The 20,327-nt window shown below is 38.2% G+C and overlaps 3 protein-coding genes across 4 annotated transcripts in view; 1 reads left to right on the forward strand and 2 right to left on the reverse strand.

Annotated features, from left to right (window-relative positions):
- The window catches only part of LOC105388282 (elongation of very long chain fatty acids protein 6), a 38,271-nt gene extending 32,915 nt beyond the window's left edge, over positions 1-5,356 (forward strand). Inside the window, exon 4 of the mRNA XM_011559166.3 lies at positions 3,008-5,356. Coding sequence (XP_011557468.1) covers positions 3,008-3,380 — 373 coding nt within the window. The 3' untranslated portion in view covers positions 3,381-5,356. The remainder of the gene's footprint in view (positions 1-3,007) is intronic.
- A 1,797-nt stretch (positions 5,357-7,153) lies between these two features.
- Positions 7,154-15,871, reverse strand: LOC105388304 (vitamin K-dependent gamma-carboxylase). Its single transcript, XM_048628996.1, has 8 exons — positions 15,535-15,871; positions 14,877-15,032; positions 13,214-13,379; positions 10,993-11,178; positions 10,101-10,264; positions 9,535-9,896; positions 8,256-8,745; positions 7,154-7,674 (listed from the first exon to the last, which is right to left on the reverse strand). The coding sequence occupies exons 1-8, from the start codon at positions 15,698-15,700 to the stop codon at positions 7,292-7,294; spliced, it is 2,073 nt and encodes a 690-aa protein (XP_048484953.1). The 5' UTR covers positions 15,701-15,871; the 3' UTR covers positions 7,154-7,291.
- A 1,932-nt stretch (positions 15,872-17,803) lies between these two features.
- LOC105388281 (glutamate synthase [NADH], amyloplastic) overlaps positions 17,804-20,327 on the reverse strand; it is a 47,250-nt gene continuing 44,726 nt past the window's right edge. For both annotated transcript variants that reach the window (XM_048628992.1, XM_048628991.1), the window contains one exon: positions 17,804-19,729. In XM_048628992.1, coding sequence (XP_048484949.1) covers positions 19,599-19,729 — 131 coding nt within the window. In that variant the 3' untranslated portion in view covers positions 17,804-19,598. The remainder of the gene's footprint in view (positions 19,730-20,327) is intronic.

Genomic DNA, 20,327 nt, shown 5'->3' on the forward strand with positions numbered 1-20,327 from the left:
TGACATTACAATGTAAGAGGGGTGTTAATGATCTAACAGACTATGGTGAAACTGGGGCTATACTGACTGTCCGTTTTTTAGTAGTGACTGGTGCCAGCATTACTGGCTTCGGATAAACTCGGCTTAACCGATAATAATGTTGGCGTGACATAGGCTGAAGAAAGAAGTAGGTATTTAACTTGTGTACTATCGCAGCCATGCAATTGAAATAAGTTACTAACATATTTTCTATCTAAAAGCTTCAATTGATACTCTTTTGCAAAGACTCTTTACAAAATGTTTTTTGTGTTTTAAACTTAAGCTGATAAAATATAAATTTCGTTATGCGAAAATCAGGATTCTGATTGGTGGCTAAGTTTACTTTTGCTGCTCCATAATAACTATAATCTGCCCCAGTATTATTGAACTCTGCGGTCAAGGTAGATGACAACAAGTGTGGGAATTCCCTGATTAAAAGACAACATAAACAATAATTACATGTTAATCTGCGATATGCCCTGTCTTAGTTTTCATTTATCTAATCTACGGGTGTTGATGTGCTATGGCTATCTACTGCTTAAAAAATTTATGCGTGGGAATTTTGAGTGAGCTGTTTGTATAATGTGATCTATGTAAATTCCAATTATATACCATTTATTGCCTGTTCCAGTCTTCTTCTTAACGTGTCTAGCGTTTCTCACTATGGTGAAAGGATGAGCCAGTCAGGATAGTATCATTAACAGCTCAGGGTGCGAGTCGTAAGAAAAGAGCACTTTTCGTGCACCACATTTCTCTATCCTTATCAAAGCAGGCAGTTAATAATAATGAATGTCTACCGTGAACTTATGATGGCTCTGCTTATTAAGAATTCAAATTCTCAAATTGGAGCAGGCTGAATCGGTTGACCTTTCCTAGAGAAAGCTGGGCCGGTCTGTCGACCTTAGTGGTATCAAAGCGGATGCATCAATCGATACTTTGCCTATTGTTAAACAATGTGTTGACACGAAATCTAACTCAAAAGTCATGGGTATTTGCAAATATGATAAAAAGGCATTTCGAAGCAATTGAATAAGTAATTAGGATAATTTAAACCTTGTGGTACGCCATCCGACCCGCGTAGGTGGTAATTTTGTAGACATAACACGGGCAACTAACACTCGACTTTTACGAATGTCAAGAAAATCATCAAACCACTGAACTCAACACAACACATCTTTATTGAAGTGGGTGTAGTCACTTGAGACCCGTGTTTTTGCTCATTGGACATGATTGTTTCATACAAACATAAAAACTTATATTTATTTATACGTCTGCTGACGTACGAAACAATATGAGAAGTCGTTAAAATGTACGAGTACTTGTTTAGATTGGATTGCAGACGTTAAGAGTGCAAATGTAATATTAACTAGTCCTGTTTGTATGGTTTTTCCTAGAATTCCGTGTGCATTGAGAACACACGTCTCATTCTACTAAATATTGTATCAACTTACAGTAACTTTCCATTATTATTATTTTTATGGATGATTGAGGATTTATGATTGGATATGAAGCTATGTACTGATCTAGCTTTCTGTCGCCTTATTTTATTTGCTGCAAGTATCCTATTCCTCATCACATGACCCGTTTATATACTACCCACTAGTATCTCTTTTATAGCCGGTTTTCAGTTTTGGATTACAGATACATGTTAAAACGGTAGCTTTGTACTCAAACCCATGGACACCTAGATAGCATATTGCAACCGGCTATTACCAGAACGGCCCCCTGCTCTCCGGTATTGATTAAACGCAAAAGCACAACAAGCTATGCGGCTATGCCTCACTGGACGCCGCATAATTGCACGCCACAGTAGAATAATGCGTTAGTATTGAACTTGGCCGATATACCACGCAATTACCTCGGCAAGGATTTCCTCTCTGACATCGGAACTTGTTAATGGCTAAGCCTTAGCATTTTGTAATAAACTGTAGATTAAATGGCGTATGATTTATTTGTAATTGACGATTTGTCTGTTATCTTTAGATGATGGTTGTAAGACTTGTAAGTTAGATAAAAGGAACGCATATTCGCCAATTTTAAAAATGTGAAAGTGTGTTTGTTCTTCTTCATGTCGCGATGACGAGGAGGTGACATAATTTTTGCGCGGAAATAGCGAGCGCTGGACACATATTTTTTCACTCATAATTTCCACCTTTTCAAATGAAAATAAGCCCTTGGACTGTTGTTAAAAATAATATTATTATACCTATCTCCTATAGCCATGACTAACTATGGGAAACGGTCGGGGTATTATTGTAAGGACTTTTGTTTAGTCTCAGTGATCACGCGAACAGTTATGAATAGAAAGGTCGAGCTAGCGACTGGCTAATTCATTGTGATCATGTCATACTTTCTAACAAAAAAGTTTTGCTTGAAACAAAAAAAGAGACAGTTACTTTTTAGTCGATATTGAAAATATATGTACAAGTATACTTATGTAAGTGTACCTACTTATATTATATTATGTGTAGTTTTGTCAGTATTGTGTTTTGTCCGCAGAGTTCAAAAGTATTCCGTTTTAAAGTAATCAACAGACATAGCTTATTTTATTACTCCCTGGTATTCTGCCACTTTGCATTTAGCATCACTCGTTCCATTAAATTGATTAATGGCCGACAATGGAACTTTACTGAGAAATAATAATATTATGGTGTGAATTGTGAAAGTTAAATAATCATTATGCCGATGTTAAAATAGATAGTTCAGTCTTGAACTTGTTGAAAAAGGCTTCTGACTTGTTGAAACTGATTTAACTAGAATTCGTTTTTTTCTCACTACCTACCACAAGTTTATACAAGATGTTAACTGTAACTTTAGTAAACTCAATATAATAGATAGACCACATTTATTGAGACAGCGTCACGCTCGCGAGACTATACATTTGGATTTTATGCCTAGTTTACACGAAGCCAACACTAGCTGGCTCTAGCGCAGGCTTGAAATTTTCCTGCAAGAGTCAAACATTGAATATGGTGTTTGTTTGTTGCAGCGTAATGTACTCGTACTTCGCGCTGGTGAGCATGGGCTACTACCCGCCCAAGATGCTGGCCATGGTGATCACGTTCCTGCAGCTCACGCAGATGGTGGTCGGCTGCTTCGTCAACATCTCCGCGCACAACTTCCTCGCCGCCAACAAGAACTCGTGCGGCATCAGCGAGTTCAACATCAAGCTGTCCATGGCCATGTACTTCTCATACTTTGTGCTGTTCGCGAGGTTCTTCTACAAGGCGTATCTGTCGCCCAAGCCGAAGGGAAAGAAGGAGAAGTGTGAACCGATTGCTGAGGAGAACTACTCGGAGAATGGAATCAAGAAGCCGTACTCGGAGTTCCCGCGGCAACGGAACGGCGTGCTGGCGCACTAGCCGAGCCACTCGCCGCGCCACTCGCCGAGCCACTCGCCGCGCCAGTGCCCGCGCCAGCAGCTGTCGCGTCGCGGGCCGCCTACATTCCTCCGCTCCAGATAAAAGAGCTTCGTTCAAATTTTTGTTATACGCTTCTGTGATTGTGCCCGGCGCCCGCGCGGCCAACTTTTATACAAGCCTGATTACATTCTTCGTTGTTGTTTATCGTATTTATTACAAGGAGTGATTTATTCTAATTTATTGTGAAGTATAGTTTAGAGGACCTGTACAGATGTAAAGGTTATGCTTTCTAGCGGTGATCCGACGCGGTAGGCGTACTTGTAATACTTAAGCGCTTGTCAAACAGGCGGAAAAATCTAAGCGATAATTCCTGCTAGTGAAAATAAGCAATATTACCTACTTTGAAAATTAGCTGTTCGGAGATTTCGTAGAACGTTGGTTCGCAACGTGTTTACATGTTACTTAATTGTAATTATTTGAATAATGCATCATGAGAAAGTTCAAACTAGGTCCGTCGACTACTGGTCATAGATAGTTTGAGTTTGGTACCACGATGTATTAGTTTAAAGAAAAAGACTCGCAATGTCTTTACCATTAGCGTAAACCTTGTTGAAGTAAAATCTTACTGTAGTAGGTAATTTTAGACGTTGTTCTAATGATCGACTTACCTTGGGTTCTAGTGGCTAGCATAGTTCACAGCGGGTCAATTTCTCTAGTTACATTTACTATAACACGTCACTACGATGTGCTTAAAGGTTAAACGAATAGGCTGTTACTGTTACTCGCCAGTCCATTGGTTTGTTTTAATACAATGCATTGGTTGGTAGCAATTTAGTATAAATAGTATTATAAAATAACTCTACCGATATGGGAGAAGCAGTTGAAGTAGAAATATTGTTAGGTATTTGAAAGTACAATATTGTGGCTTACATAGCGTCAGTGTACCGCTGTTAGTTGCTAAAATTGACACTGTGGATGATTTAAATGTAATGTAACCTGTACCTACCTATCTTTCTGTATTTTATTTCCTTGGGATAACAATCAAATTTCAATGTACTTACATTTAATTTTTGTAGAAACCCGACTTACCTGCTAATTAACAAACATGTCTCGTGTCTCTCATTCTTTTTTCGCATTACATTTAAAATGTCCACCTCGATAGCTTGATTTTCATCCGAATTATATTCTAATATTTATTTAATCACGGGGTTGGGAACACCATGCCTACAAAACAAGTTTTATTTATGCATTTATAACCCATGTATTAAATCTCAGTTTGTAAGTAACAACTTTTTATTGAACGTTTATTTGGTCGTATTATTTTTATAGTTCTTATGACTTGTGTAAACTATTGTTTAGGCTAAAATATACTGTACATTCGGTCTTGTATTTGCTATAAAATATGTATTTTATACATAGTATACTTATGTATAATATGTAATGTGCGGATGTGAACTAAACAGTACCTATGGAACTTTAGGTAACGCGGAATGTAAAGGAATACTTAGCTGCTAATCCCAGTATATACAAAGAGTAAAGATTTGTACAAATTCTACATAAGAGTGAAGTATTTTATTTTTGTGATATATCCGTAATATCGTTCATACATACATACATACGTTACTGGCCGGCAGGCTCAAGTGTCCCCTTTAGGGAATCCTTAAAACATATTTATATTATTATTGATATACAAGGGGGGTTTTGTTACATTTTTTATTTTGTAATATTACCGGGTTTTATCATACATTAGCAGTGCCTCATATATTTTTTTCTACCAAAACGCATTTTTTGTATGTTGTTAACGTCGTAAAGAGTTATGAAAATGTCAATGCATATTTTAGAATTGTATATTTTTCGAGCCAAATTATAAACCATACTTATGTTTCAATTGTAACCATGTTATACAGTTTAGAAAGTACTAAATTTTTCATTAATTAATTTGTATTTTCTGGGCAAATAAAGCATTAGTAAGTAAACTTTTTTTTTAATTATTCACGTGTTACTTACTACTTAGAGGAGCAGGCAAAAAAAATATTTAATTGTATATTATCCTGAAAGAAACGAGTAACAAGATGAGTTAATAACTCGATCATAAAAAACAAAACCACTTAAGTAGGACCTTATTAAGTTATAAATCATTGTATTATACTCCGTTTAAACCAGTGTTTCTCAACCTGTGGGTCGGTAGGGGGGTCGCCAGAGGTTGAAAAAGCTGGGTACTTTAGTGAAAAAAAACCATAAAGACAATTAATTTAATTAATTAATATTTCTTTATTAGATAGATCAGCGCTCATAAGCATTTTACTCCATCCTTGCGAGCATAGATTTTTATAGCAACCTACTACAAAATCTGGCCAAAATAGTTTGGAATGTAGTTTTCCCGAGAAATCTTTTGTTGATACAGAAGAAGAATACAATTAGTTCGAGTCTACTCTTACTTCATCTTGCCTCCCACCGTAAATTATTAAATTAGAGAAGGTTTATGGATTGATTCAGGTCATGTTTGCTTCCAATGAGTGCAGAAAATAATAAGAAATAATATGAACTTTATTAAAATACACTCACGGGCAATGAAAAGGTTCCACTGAAAAAATCACCAAATGACTTCTAAATGCAAAAAGCTAGCACAATAACGTCTTCTGCAAGATTGAAGTACTTACATTTAACAGAGCATCAGCATATTACCAACTAAAAACGGTAATATTTTGTTTCAATTTTAAATGAAATCTTTGAAAAAATTTAGGTCGTTTGATGTCTGCATTTTGTGAGTGGAACTTTTTCATTGCCGGGAGTGTAAAATCTCTCTCTCTCTCTCTCTCAGCCTTCCGTAGTCCACTGCTGGACATAGGCCTCTCCTAACGATCGCCACCCCAAACGGTCACCCGCCATCTGCATCCAGCGGCTTCCCGCTACCTTCCGCAGATCATCAGACCAACGGGTTGGGGGGCGACCGACACGCCGTTTGCCGACACGGGGTCTCCACTCCAGAACCTTTCTACTCCAGCGGTCGTCGGCTCTGCGGGCTACGTGGCCAGCCCATTGCCACTTCAGCGTGCTAATCCTTTTGGCTATGTCGGTAACTTTAGTTCTCCTGCGGATTTCTTCATTACGAATCCTATCTCGCAGGGACACGCCTAACATAGCCCTTTCCATAGCACGCTGAGCAACTCTGAGCTTGTGGATAAGCCCTTTGGTGAAGCACCACGTCTCGGCTCCGTAAGTCATCACTGGCAACACGCACTGATTGAAAACTTTTGTTTTCAGACACTGAGGTATGTTTTCAGTGAAGATGTGTCGTAATTTCCCGAACGCTGCCCATCCGAGTTGGATTCTACGAGCTACCTCTTTATCGAAGTGTAAAATGGTTTTCAAAATTACGTCTAAATTAAAAACTCTTCTCAGATTTTTCAAAGTGAATCCAGAGGCTGTTAATAATAATAGAATTGAATATGCAAAAAGGGTATTTTTTTCGCGAGTTTCGAAATTCTGATTTTATTTTCGGGCCTAGATATACCATTATCCACATGTAGGTTTCGGCTTAGTATACCCTTTTTGCAACACCCTGTATTTAACATAACTAATAAGCTACTTTGACTATATTTAGGACCTTTTAAAAGGGTAGCCAATAAAACAAAACAAAAAAAAATATGGCCCCTTTACACATACCTATAATAGGTACATGTTTAAAAAAAACGAAGGTCAAGGGGGTCGCGAAATATTTATTAATACCAGGGGGGTCGCATCATGAAAAAGGTTGAAAAACACTGGTTTAAACAATACATAGAAAACCAATGTTAATTTTACGTTACGTTTGTAACATTTACAATAATCGCGATTATAAAGTAAGTAGGTATACAATTAAAGATGCTACAGTGTGAAATGGGTAAGTAACTATATAAAATATTATAATCTCACACGTTCATTATCGACACTGGCAGCCGAAAAAACAATTGAAAAATAGACTGCAGCACCAGTTGGAAAAATGTGCGCATTCCAGCCAGCCTCCTTGCAAACTCCTTGGTGATGGGTAAGTAGGTCGCAGGTTTCACCTCCTTTCGTGGACTCCCTGCTTCCGTTCCATTTATAAACGTATACATGTAGTAGGCGGAGTCTCGCCCCACGTTCATGACTTTGTGGAAGGTTCCAGGGGCTACCAACATGTGGTCGTCAGCGTGGAGAAGGAAGGACTGTCCGTGATGGTTGTCCACCTCTGGCTGGTACGCAATTCGCCCGCCTAACACCGTCAGTGTCACGTTCGTCAGATCTTCAGGTAGGTAATTTTCTAATTCATATCCTGAAAAAGGGTTTTTATTTTTAATGAGGCTACAAAGTCTTGCGATACATTTCCGTGTAACTGTTAAAGACTTAACGATCGGTTAGGATGTTTTAATAGTAGATATTAGCAACATTGTAAGTATTTGCTAAGATACGCTATCATTATTACATTTACCTTAGTTAAGTACTAATTAAGATGAAGTAAAGTGACATTTAACTAACATCAATTTCTCGTTAGAGGTGTGGTCCAAGTTATTATATTAATTACTGCCAGCATTTCTACTGTAAATATATTATTTACCTCGTAAATTATCTGCCTTTGTCGTCATGACTCATGATGAGTAAAACGTTACATCAGAAATTAATTTTGAAGGTGAGGTTTTACCACACGATAATATAATTATTTAGGTACTGTTACAGTAATTAATTTTAATGACTACCGACGACATATCTCTGGTACCGACCTAGGTACCTAATTGTCATTAAAATTAAGACAGATAAAGTAGATATGTAAGTAGGTATACCTTATGCACATCTTTCGTTAATTTTAGTAAGACTCAATTCGCGTCTAATACTCGGTTTACTTAGAGAAAAACCCACCTGGAAAATCGGCGACAAATATGACGTCACTGTGGTTACTCCAACCATGCACCTCTTCACGTATCTCATCCAAAGTACCCCTCAAACTGGTCGCATCTGACAGCAGCGGCATCAGCCAATCAACGGCCTGGAACGGCGACCACGACGCTCGCAGCAAATCAACTTTAGGATCAAACATGCGCTGCTGGAATCGACCATTCATGGAACACCACACGTCTATGTAAATAGAAATGTTAGTAGACAATTGGTCATTGAAGTTTAGCTCTTCGTTCAGTTGCAATAAGTTCCGTTTGATGCAGTGAGCGTATTGGTAGACCATGTCGCCGTGGCGGGTCCAGCGCTCGTTGGGGGCCCAAATGTAAGGGTCGAGGAAGAACTGGGTTTGCTTGTCGTTGTCCACGACCCGTACGACCACGGAGTTGGTCTCCCAGGTGTGGACCATCATGTCCCACGAGTACCCGTATAGGCCGCTCGTCCAGTTGTTGTAGCCCTGGAATACGGTTAGGTTTACATTATTAGTACCTATATACCTAGTAAGTAAACGGCTTGTAGAAATAGTGGTGAAGTTAACTGACCGAAAGAAAGCTATTCCATACACTAGAGATGCCACGAATATTCGGCAACTATTCGGTATTCGGCCTATTCGGCCAGTTTTTTCAGTATTCGGTATTCGGCCGAATAGTAAGTAGTATTCGGCCGAATACCGAATACTTAAAAAAGTTGCAAATATCTTACTAAATGGAATTAAAAACTATTTCGAAACATTTAACTATCAAACAATCATTAATTGCGAAAACCTGAATACAACATCAGTATTTTTAATATTTAAAATTAATTAAAAGTAAATTGTGATGAATATAGACAAGTTTTGCGGCATTTGTTCATTAGAGACAATTGGGCTTTTTTTCATAAAATATACAATACCTACTCTAATGAGGCACAGGTATTTTTTAACAAAATATATAAGGTTTGGCTACTGATTCGAGTTGGTTGACTACCAGTTATTCGGATCTGCCGTAAGATTAAGAAGATCACTCTTTAAATAAAACTTCAACTTATTGAATTATACTTGATCACCTGCCGAATATTCGGTGGCCGAATATTCGGTATTCGGCTGAGAGCGCCGGCCGAATATTCGGTATTCGGTATTCGGCCAAATCACTATTCGTGGCAACACTACCATACACTTATACATCCATACGATACGAAACGCTGGGCGGACTAAAATATGACCTACCTGTTTTGTGTATAATGTTTCAAGAATGTAACTAATGTTTACCTTTGTGAGGAAATGCGAATATGGCAAGAAAGCCTGTAGAGCCATGTACAATATTATAAAATAGACTGTTCGTTTCTTTTTAGAGTCACATTTTTCTACCGCGTCTTCTGTCTGCCCTTTCTCCTCTGATTCAGATTGGTCTTGTGCTTCAGACTTTTCATTATCATCTTGATCTTTGTCATCATTAGGTGTGGTTTCATCATCAGTGTTATTAACGGCGGCAGCGTCGTCGTTACAAACACAGTCATCTTCTCTTTTGAAGAACTTGATGTATATGTTCTGGAGTTTTTTGAGAACTCGTTTGGGCCAATCGTACGGGTAATACAGCGGCAGCGTAGCCAGGCATACCCAGGGAAACATTCCTGAAAAATAAAAACAGCTGATCTAGAAATAAAATTAATTGACAGTAATCATAGGAGATCTACAGGAATTAGGGTGTAGCTAAATCGTATAACAAGGCGAGAGGTGCCCACTTGGCACAACTGTTGGTTCTATGATATTTCGAAAAAATAATCTTTATTGGCTACGTGACATATCAATGCAACCCCCATATAAAAATGTCTCACCGATCCTGAACAGACGTATGTTCATCAAGTGAAAAGCGGCGCAGAAGACGGCGGCCACGCGCCTCGTCCGCGGCCAGCTCAGCCAGAACACCACCGTCAGGTCGAACAGGAACGCGAACCAGTGCACCACCAGGTAGTCGATCTGAGACACGCTCAGGAATAGCCTGGAATCAGACACGGAAATGGGTTAACACCACTGAACACAATGTGTTTAAAGTCCAGAATAACCAGTTGGTCTGCGTGGTGGGAGAAAATCCAAGCTATTAAAGGTATGGTTAAATCAAGATGCGTAGAACGACGGCAAGCTGTGCCCAACTTGATATGTCGCTGGTTCTCCGCAGGTAGAGATGGATGAATCAAGACTTTTCACACGCCTTCTTCGTATTCGCCTTATTCATCTCAGCATGTCGGTAACAAAACCTAGACCAACACTATTGTATTTCTCATCGTGTTGAAAGGATTAGCCAGTCAATAGCATCCATCCCTTACTGACCAGGGTGCGCCGGACGTATATGTATTATTAAGGCCTTGGTCTCCTATTTACGCCGTAGTTCGCGTCCAGCGTCACGCCGTAGGCCGCGTCACAATGCTCACTATAGAAATGTACTGACGCGGTCTCCCTCACACGCCGACGTTGGCGCGTAGATGTTATGAGTATCGTGACGTGGCCTACGGCGGTGACACTTGACGCGACCTACGGAGTAAATAGGAGACCCGGGCCTAACTGCCAGTTTCTATATCTCTATCTATCCATAACTGGTAGTTACTTTCATACGATTTTAACATAATCAAAAGTAACAATCTGTCAAAATCGTAGGTATATGAAAGTAACTACTAGTTATAGATAGATAGAGTTATAAAAACTGGCAGTAAGTATACGCTAATAACTTACTTGAACGGCGTGAACACCCAGTGCTCCCCGAGGTTGGGCAGCGAGTAGCCGGTCAGCCACTCCGCCGTCCCCTTCTTCAGCCCCGCCACGAAGTACAGGATGAAGAACTGGTACTTCAACACGAAGTAATTCCAATACGGGACCGTGGTGCTTCTCTGACGACGGTCGAAATACGCGTCAAGGGACCTGAAAATTTTAAAAAGGCAAATGAATTCACAAAGTTAAATAAGTGTGCTCCCTTTTGATTCTCGAGTCGCGTAACTTAATATTTTAAGTGCTACAGTAATTAAAAAGTTAAGGCAGTATTTTCTTAGATTCTTTGAGCTTTGGGAATAAAAAAAGATAGAAGAGAATTGCATGACAAACGTTTAGGGACTTCCTGGCAAAAAATAGTAGAAACGGAAATGGAAAATCAATAATGGCCAGCCAGCCAGGTTTGTTCATCACCTTTATTTTTGCACAAATCTATAAAAAGGAGATTATCAATCAATGTTTAGGTATTTTTTACAATATATTTAACAGTAGATAAATGTCAGGCAATGGTATGGGTTATTTTCATTGACAAAAGAATAAAGAGGACTTGGCATAAAAATCGGTACTTAAAAATATATCGTCGTCTCTTTTTAACTTATTGGTGTTATCGTACGTAAAAAAGGACAACAGTAGTTTTGTCTTTGCCTAAAATTACAACATTGCGATCGGTCGCCATGTTGATTGACCAAGATTGACATCCAAACACAAGGTACTTCAGCTGTCAAACAATTTGTTTGTTTACATTTTTCAAGAAAAAAACCGGCCAAGTGCGAGTCGGGCTCGCGCACAAAGGGTTCCGTAGCAGCAAAATTACAGTTAAATCAACCTATCTCAAAAACTATAAGAGATACTTTGATCAAACCAAAAATCGTTGAAAGAGTTAATTAGCATGCATCACCTCTATTTTTTTTAGAATTTTATACCCCGTAGTTATAAAAATAGAGGGGGGGGACATACTTTTTACGACTTTGAGAGCTGATATCTCAAAAACCGTTCACTTTAAGAAAAATGTTTTTTAGAAAACTTTATATCATTTTAAAAGACCTTTCCATTGATACCCCACACGGGTATGTACATCGAAAAAAAAAATTTCATCCCTCAGTTACATGTATGGGGGGCCCCACCCCCAATTCTTTTTTTTACTATTTAGTGTCATATTTTTGTAGCGGTTCATACAACACATATTCCCATCAAATTTCATCACTGTAGTACTTATAGTTTCCGAGTAAATCGGCTGTGACAGACGGACAGACGGACAGACGGACATGACGAAACTATAAGGGTTCCGTTTTTGCCATTTTGGCTACGGAACCCTAAAAAGCCGCCATTTTAATTGACACCAAAGTTTAGGTAAGCGCATTTTTTTCGTTGATATGGCATGTCCTCTTTTTATTCTTTTGTCAATGGTTATTTTCTACTCTTTTTTGACGTAGTAATTTCCCTGATAGAAAAAGAGAAGTCTTTTTGACTCACGCGTCGATTTAAAAGCGGATATCCGCTTTAAATTCATTATTGATTTTTGTTAACTCGATTGAGAGTATTTGAGAGTAGTCATTCAGCTAGGATAGCATTCAAAATCAAGTACTCAATCATTTGATTGGTTTGTTTTAAATTTGAAGTAATTTTTACCTGACCAAGTATCAAATATTTAATTTCTTTTACTAATATTGTAAATTCGGGGGTGTTAAGAAAAAAAACTCTTCTTTTTTGCAATATATAATTATTTAGTTAATTGGTTTGTCAGTCGTCTTTTCACTTTCGTGTCGGAACAGTTGTGAGCGATTAAATTTTAATTAATTTTCGGTGTGTTTAACGTAACTACATGTGGTTATAACTGTTATAAGTTAGGAACATCAAACAAAATTGTGCTTGTGAATAGTGATTTAGTGATACAAGCGGATACCCTCAGCCGGAGCCCCCTGTCGCGTCGGTGCGGTGTATTGGGGCAAAAGTGCCCTGCCCAAGATTCAAGGTATTTATGCTTATTTGTACTTATATTAATTTATGAAACTAATACTTGCCAACCTATGCTTTTGGATAACATAAACTATATTTTTTTTACCACAGTTAGATGATTAACTATGTGACCAAATTATAGGTAGTTTAGGGTTCAACTTAGCATCTTTTTTTATTATTTTGTATTAAGTAGGTAGGCACAATAAACCGTAAACACCCGAACCGCACCCACCAATAGCAATTAGCGTTGCTCCCGACAAGCAACAAAACGACCAATCCAAACAGATAGCTGTGGTTGTTCCAGTAGCTCTTCTCCACTAGCAGTAGGTACCAGTAGCAGGCTGCGAATGTGACGCAGCAGCGGCAGAAGCGCCAGCCCAGCATGAGCCCTGCTGCTCCTGTAGGCAGAAGAAGTCGTAGTTATTATGAAGTAGGAACAAAAATGAATAGCATGGGCCCACCTGCCCGCTGGACCGACGACCTTAGGCAGGTAGCCGGTACTGGCTGGATGAGGAAGGCCGAGGGCTGAGGGTTGTGGAGCTCCTTGGGAGAGGCCTATGTCCAGCAGTGGATGATTATTGGCTGATGATGAGGTACAAAAAGTCGGTCACACACGCACACATGCCTTAGACAAGTAAACCACACACATGTACAGTCCTTAATAATCGCAAGTAGCACAAAACTGAATAAATTGGATTAATCCACTGCGGGACATGAGCCTCCTCCAGTACTGAAGGGTTATTGCCATAATCTCCACGCTGGACAGGCGAGTTGGAGATACCACACCACACCCAACACAAACATTTATCACCCAAGACCCCGAGTAAAAATTACCGTGTTTTAACAAATATCTGCACCCAACTATAATTACCTACATTGAGCCTAAACAAAACGCGGACCCCGCAAGAATCTAGTTTGGGGAAAAGAAAACTGACCGCTCCCAAAGTTACAATACCTACTTATATTATGGGGCCAAATATCTTTTTATCAATAGTGATAATTATCTACTAGGGGCCTACCTACCTATAGCTTAAAAGTGATATGTATGTATAATATAGGTATAGGTACCTACTTAACTACCTAAGTTATTTCCAAATTAAAGCCAAATTTGTGGTAATTAACCTGATGACACAGGGTCAAAGCCATTTAAATACAATACTTAGGTATTTTTATTCATTTGTAACAAAAAAAGCTATATTTACCTACATACTTAGTTAGGTACTTACTTTAAGTAAAATCATTATGATAATGATCTTTTACTTTTTTAGGACCGCGTTATAACCATCGGCATGATATACAATATGTTTTTAACATTTGAGCCATAGGCATATACTAAGTATAGGTAGATTACATACATACACGCTCACGCCTGTCTCCCAGAGGGGTAGGCAGAGATTACAGATTTCCACTGGGCACGATTCTGACACACCTCTTTCGCTTCTTCCACATTCAGACATCTATAGCGCATACATGCTCGTCGGTTACGGGTACTCTTAAATTGGCCCTTTTTCAGTATGTCGCCAATCTGGTCGACATACGTCCGTCTAGGCCCTAAAGAAGATGTAGTGACAAGAGTTGAGAAAGGAATGCTTCGGTGGTTTGGACATGTGGAAAGAATGAATGATGAAAGAGTGACCCTAGACTCTAGGGCGACCCCTCCCGACTCTTCCACTCACTTTTGCTCTATATATTTCCTTTGTCACTCTTTCATCATTCATTCTTTCCACATGTCCAAACCACCGAAGCATTCCTTTCTCAACTCTTGTCACTACATCTTCTTTCAGACCCTGACTTTATACCGCATCCAGTGGCGTGCTTTGGGAGAGGCCTACGTCCAGCAGTGAACTGCTACAGGCTGATGATGATGATACCCTGTATAAGTACATTAACATTACCGATCCACATGGCAGCATACACGAGGGCCATGTAGGGCATGGGCAGCGCGTGTACTGTCGGCAGCAGGGGGAAGTGGCATGTGCGGGGCTCCCCCCAGCGCCGGTCCATGGATGCACCGCCACGCTCGTCCGGGATGTCGAATAGCATGGCTAGACCTGCCGAGATGGAGGGTGAAATACTTTACCTATCTATCATAACCATAGAACAACGCGGACTCCATCATTACTCATTTAATCATCTATGGTTGTGTTAAACATGAAACCAAGTAGCATCAATTCGGCACATAAGTATACTTTATTGGCGTTGTAATTGTAAAAGGACCGACCGTACCGTAACTGATATTAAAATTTCTATTTGTAATATGAAAGAAGGTACAGAAGTACCTACCTAAGTAATCAAAAAGCGTGATTTGGAGCAACTTTTGTATAAGTATTCGTGAAAAAATTATTCGGACGATCACTGAAAAATTGCGACTCATGAATCTCATGATACACTCACGAGCAATGAAAAAGTTCCACCTGCCATTGCTGCATATGTCACTGGAACTTTATAGCTACTCGTGAGTGTAGTTTGTTACAAGAGTTGAATTTAACGATGCCTTCCCACATGTACATTATGATACGTATTATTATTATGTATAGTTACTTAGTTACTTACCAAACAAGATCCTCGTGACGGCTAAACTGGATGCATCACGGGGCGAATACATGAGCTCAACTATTTTATCAAATCTTACATCTTGAAAACCAAAACCAAAGTGGGAAAGCAACTTTTTTTCGAAATCATCACAAAAAGCTGTTAATTTATCTCGAAGTTTCTTCATGATTCAGAGGAATTGTTGATTATTAGAAAGCTCTCAACCGACTGAATTTACTAAGCTTTCGGAAAATTTACCTGAAAATTATCGAATCATACTACCCGACATCTACCGTCATATTAATTATGCATGAACATGAGCACTCAATTATAAATAAAATTATCATATTAGAATTGGAATAAAGGCAGGGTGATGATAAAATATAGATAGGTACATAACCAATCTTCATTCATATACTTGCAGTTTTTAGTTTTTTATACTGGCTATAAGTTATGGATACCTACCTACCTATCTCGTTTATTTCTACTATGTAAAATTTTACGGATTTAACATGGTATATAAAGACAGTCAGTAGGTACCTACATACCCACTCCATCAACGACTCTACAAGTGTTTACAAATTAGCGAATTAATAGTGATTTGATTCCAATAACTTGTGGAATAGATATGTATATGTAGGTAGGTATAAGTCGCATCACCTCATTTCTCCACGAGTTTCATGATACGGCATTGACATAACAATCACCCTGTATACGAAGGTAAATTTCTCAGGTCACCAAGCTTTAAGATTCACGTCATTTCCATAACGTTTCCTACCTCAATGGGTACATAGGTAAGAAACTACATAATTATGTACTTAACATACTGCTGTATAAATTAATATTCATCTGAATATTCGGCATAAGTATCATCATCAGCCTATAGCAGTCCACTGCTGGACGTAGGCTTCTCCCAAAGCACGCCACTGGATGCAATCTATACTTTTCCGCATCCAATCATAACCAGCCGCCTTTCGCAAGGGGGCGTCCCACACTACGTTTGCCTAGTCGCGGTCTCCACCAAAGAACACGTTTACCCCATCGGTTATCGGTTCTACGACAGATGTAACCAGCCCACTGCCACTTAAGCTTACTAACTTTGTTAGCTATGTCGGTGAGTTTAGTTCTCTGTCGGATTATTTCGTTGCGTACATAGGTATGGGAGTAGAGATAGGTACCTACCTACAGCGTACAGTATGGGGCAGATAAACCTGACCTCTCTCTGTAGCATTGCCATTCCGAGGGGGTCAGGTTTCTCTTCACCAACTCTACCTATAACTACTTTCATAGTTGACAATCCGAAAGTTATAATTTGATTTAAGTCAAGTGAGGTAAAGTTTAAGGTCTACGTCGCACTTAGTTAGGTACCCTGGAACTGCGCCAGATATTTCCGTTTATCTGAAGCTTCCGCGTCGCAGTTAGTCGCGACTCTGTGCCAAAATATTTATCCAATCCCTTATTACGTTGCGGGCTCGGGTCAAGTAGGCACTCGGTAGTTTATGTACTTACCTATATATAATCATAGAATTGTGTTTTGAATTTCGTAAAGCTACAGAAAGTGCGGATAAAGATAAGTACGGTATAATAATGATGGACGGACTCTCGACGCTTATTTCTACTAAGTAGGTATAGCTACAGTGCCACAAACTTATCTGTTCCGGTGACAGCTCACGTAAATGTGTAATATTTCTTAATTCTATAAGATTTTAAGTTTGCCAGTAGTAGTAATTCGCGCTTGTGGTTTCAATAAACCCATCTAATCTGTATCAATACATAATTCATTAGCAAACAATGAGATATGGATCAATTTAGTTCGCTCTCACCGGAACAGATAAGTTTGTCGCACTATACTTACCTAACTTCTTATTGTTAGGTACTTTTACTGAAATGTTTGGATACTGTCTATGACATTATTTTTTTGTATTTTGTTCTATTCTCTTGCACTTATGATAAAGTTGATACCTACATACGTATTTACGAAAAAAGTAATTATACGTAAGCTAACTGCAAAGTAGTTAGTTTATTTACCTACGCCTACGTAGGTATAAAGTTTGGAAACTGGTATGTAGACAATAAATTATTCTAACATACTTACATAGAAGTTATGCACAACTTCTATTCTACATTTTGTACCTACGATTTCGTAAAGACTTTCAATTATCCTATCTCTATCTGTCTAGGTTGTCCGTTTTGTGGACTCAAAATTACTCAATCCGGACTCCGGACGCATCATTATACATATAAATAAATGAAATTTGTGGTAAAATATCTTTCAAATGATAGGCCAAACTTGTGCTGAACATATTTATTTTAAAATACTATAAATATTGATACAGAGTACAGCTATAAATAGACATTCAGTTATTGTCAATGATATAATTTAGAAACAGTGAAATATAACAATTAATCTCAAATTTGTCTTTAATTTCTAAAATTTTGGCTAATGTTCGATGATTCTTTGACTATTTCATATTTATATTTTTTATTTAAGTAAGTAATTAAACAACATCTTAGGTCCTTGAAGATAGTCCTATAAAACGATTTCCGATATTTGTATAATTGACACAACATTTGGCAATAAAAATGTAAAACTTAACTAAATTAAATAAACTAAGATTATCTAAATCACTAGATACAAGACAGGAATAATAGTGAGGGATATAATATTTAGATTTTCTTTATTGTAAATTAATCACCAACAAAGCAGATAAGATACTAATAAAGCGTATACTTAATATAATAAAATGACGCAACTTTTTACCATCACTTAGGAACTTCATACGACACAAGATTCCTTTATCTGTTCATAATAATATTAATAAGCAATACGAATAGCATGATTTTGAATGTTATTGAATACTGACTAAACATGTTTGTAACGGATAAATAAATGTCTTAACAATTTCAATAATATTAAAAACAAATTAAATACAATAACTTTACAAATCATTGTAATATCATATATGACACTTTTACGAGATCACAAAATTGAATAAAACAACTTTGGTTACACATGTAATGTAGCGTATACTGTATCAAAAACCGTATTTTGTTACTAAAGATAATTATAATAAGTAATTACATCACTGCTCTCCTATTTACGGAATGTGATTTCAAAGCAAGAAAGTAAAAACAGCGAATATTGTAAATACGACTTTTAACACTCAACAATAAAGGTTACTTTTAACGAATACATCCATTTCAGGTAACATTATGGCCCATAGTTATAAGCATATTTGATTACATAATCCATTAACATAGATAATCCTTGGACGATATCATTACAATTACGTATTTAACGTTAAAACTCCATCGTAACATTTATAACTTTATATGCATTTGTGTTAAGGGCCTGCAAGAGGCCTACTTGAATATATAAATAACGGAGGTAATGAGATTCCGTGTATAAATATGATAAAAATATAAGCCAATTTGGAGTCGTGTGGCCTAAAAATGTCTTAAATTTCAAGCCAAGTATAACATCAATAATATATTTGTAAACTAAACGCACCTCTGTGTTCTAACGTGTAATTCCGTCGCCGAGCCAACTACGCAGCATTATTGTCTTCTCCTTACATTCCTAATCAGCCTCGAAATTACAAGTTACTCAATGCACCATCCGCCGCCGCTCTCTCAAAAAGGACGCACAGTCATTCTTCTACGGAATATACTAGTATAAATATTGGAGCAACGTTTGCGGCAACTATTAGGACCACGATGTCAAGTTATCGTTACAAAGTTACCGATCCGTCGCACCTTACAAGAATAACTTTAACAACAGCTCTACTACAAAAATACTATCAAGTAGCTGTAAAACTCCCGTGCGTCCCTTATACTCGCTGATATAGTCTGTCTTTTAACTAACAAGTACCCACTTACATTTCTTATACTTAGCATCAGACATATCTAACTATCCATTATGTCCGGGATACACGAAGCCTATGTCTACAAAGCCATTGCTAGTTTTCTATCACTAGCTTGCTATCCTAGCTCTCACAACTAGCCTCGATAATCTCAGGCATTACTCGTTCGTTAAAAACAGACTATAGTACTGTATGGGGGTGTCCAGTGTGTGGGTAGCGGGTTCAGTGTCCGTAGATGACGCCTCCCGGGCCGGGCAGGTTGGAGAAACCGGACAGGTATTCGTCGACGGCGCGCGCCGCCTGGCGACCCTCCGATATGGCCCACACCACTAGAGACTGGCCACGGCGACAATCTGTGAAACAGAGAACCATTATTAGTACATAATATATATAAAAGATAAATAAATTAAGCCTGTAATGTTGATGAAGAGTGTTGTGGCACTCCTTGTGGAGCTATTATATCTAGCAGTGGACCCTTATTGATCGATTGATGATGGTGTTTCCTCTGCTCTATAATAATATGAAAGTACATTATGGGTGAATAATAATGAATGCCTATTGTAAACTTGATGTTTTCCGCCAAACCAAATAATCTTAATCCTACGATTAACGTATTACAAGAATTAATTAGCAATCATCTATGATTATACCTACAAGATTAACGGCATCATTCTAGTATAGTCAGATACGTTGTGATTCATCAAATATCTGACTAATTAATTAAACCGTATTAATCACGAATGGTTTTTTATATGTATTGTATGTATAAGTTCGGGTTACTGAAACAATCCTAACTAATATTATAAATGCGAAAGTAACTGTGTCTGTCTGTCTGTCTGTCTGTCTGTTACTCTTTCACGCCAAAACTACTGAACGGATTTGAATGAAATTTGGTATACATACGGTCTAGACCCTGGGAAAGAACATAGGCTACTTTTTATCCCGGAATTC

The sequence above is a fragment of the Plutella xylostella genome, chromosome 22 (assembly GCF_932276165.1).
Source record: "Plutella xylostella chromosome 22, ilPluXylo3.1, whole genome shotgun sequence".
NCBI classification, from domain to species: Eukaryota; Metazoa; Arthropoda; class Insecta; order Lepidoptera; family Plutellidae; genus Plutella; species Plutella xylostella.